The 1709-nt window shown below is 58.5% G+C and overlaps 1 protein-coding gene across 1 annotated transcript in view; it reads right to left on the bottom strand.

Moving 5' to 3' along the window:
• Positions 1-1360: 1360 nt before the first annotated feature.
• Positions 1361-1709, bottom strand: part of Atp13a1 (ATPase 13A1) — a gene marked incomplete at its 5' end in the record, with an annotated part of 13526 nt that continues 13177 nt past the window's right edge. Inside the window, one exon of the mRNA XM_033759409.1 lies at positions 1361-1651. Within this exon, the coding sequence (XP_033615300.1) occupies positions 1541-1651 (111 nt within the window). The remainder of the gene's footprint in view (positions 1652-1709) is intronic.

Consider the following 1709-nt stretch of genomic DNA (forward strand, 5'->3'; position numbering starts at 1 on the left):
TCTCTGCCTGGAACCCGCCGCGACCTGGTGCCCTCCTCGCCCTGACCTCTGCCGGGTCCTGGAACCCACACCGACCCAGCCCGGTCCATGGTGCCCCTGGTGGGAGTGCGGAGTCCTGCACGATGGCTGGCGAATCTCAGGTCCGGGAACTCTAGGGGAGCCCCAGTGATCTTCAAAGCTGGATACGGCTCTTGTGCCCCCACCCGCTTGGTGGCACTGAGAATTGAAACCAAGGCTTTCTCACTGCGCTACCTCCCCAGCTTTGATACTTTTTTCTTTTGAGAAAGGGCCTTCAGTTACTAAATTACCCACGCTGGGCTTGAACTTGGAATGCTCCTGCCTTGGTCTCCCAGAGTACTAGGATAACGTGTTCACCACCAGGCCCAGCCCGAGGCCTCTCCTCCGGCTGGGACACGGAAAACCCTTGCTTTGAGACTTCCAGGAATCATTTTCGGGCAGGATTCAGCATGTACATTCCCTGACTGCAGCCGGTGTGGACCTCCCAGGGTGTGCGGGAGCCTCGTGTAGAACTCTGCTGAGTTCTCAGCTGTTCCACAGGCAAGAAGCCCACAGCTGGCCGGGGCTCTTATCCTGCTTGCTTCCTTCCCCTGTTCTCTCCTTCCTAACTTTTTAAATTTTTTTGCCATACTGTGGGTTGAACCCAGGGCTTTCACATTGAGCCACACCCCCAGCCCTTTTTAAAAATTATTTTGAGACAGGGTCTTGCTTAGTTGTTAAATTGCCCAGGCTGGTCTTGAACTCAAACTCACCATCCTCCTGCCTCAGCCTCCCAGAGTGCCGGGATTATAAGTGTGGGACGCCGTGCCTGGCTACTTTTTTTTTTTTTTCACTTGGTACTGGGCATTGAACTCAGGACCTTGTGCTTGTGAGGCAGACGTGGCACCACCCTGCTCTTCTTGAGGAGCAAGGGCCACACCATGCCACAAGTGATGGTGTGCGGCTGTAGTGCTGGTACTCAGGAGGCTGAGGCGAGGGGACTGCAAGTCTGGGATCAGCCTGGACAACTCCTTCAGAACCGTCTCCAGACAAGGCGCTCCGCTAGCTGGGCTCCCACCCTAGCACCACAAATGAAAAGGACTCCTGGGGGTCACATCCGGCCGTGAGGCCCTGGCGCTGGGGTGTGACAGCACCACGATCAGGATCCCAGGAGCCCGACCAGTGGGTGTCCGTGATGCCTGGGACATCACTCCACACTTTTATTCAGTGCCTGATAACGGTGAGATGTTGGGACGGGAACCACTGACACAGCACCAGCCAAAAGAGGCAAGACGCCCCACGTCCCCGGCCTCAGAGCTGGCACTCAGAGGGTGTGATCCTGAGCCCGATGCCCCTGTGCGGCACAGACGAGGTGGACGTAGAGCTTCTTAAAATTTCGAGTGCTGCTTTATTTACCAAAGGTGCCGGCCTGGGGCTGGTCCCGCTAGCAGGACTCAGTCTTCCACTACTCAGGGTGTGGGGGCCGAGTTCCCTCCCCGGCAGGGCGGCACTGGGGTGCGCGGTGGGTTCCAGCACCGCTGTCTCAGGAAGGCACTTTCAGCTTCGGGGTCCCGAGGAAGAACTGCAGGACACGGTCGGCCAGCAGCGCCAGGCAGAAGTCCAGCAGCAGGACCTGGGCGATGACCAGCTTGAACTGCCAGGCAGGGGGCGGGTGAGTCGGGGACCGTGGCTGGCTGGCCCGACCCCAGCCA

Source organism: Fukomys damarensis, unplaced genomic scaffold (genome assembly GCF_012274545.1).
Source record: "Fukomys damarensis isolate Sample0158 unplaced genomic scaffold, DMR_v1.0_HiC HiC_scaffold_37, whole genome shotgun sequence".
Taxonomy (NCBI): Eukaryota; Metazoa; Chordata; class Mammalia; order Rodentia; family Bathyergidae; genus Fukomys; species Fukomys damarensis.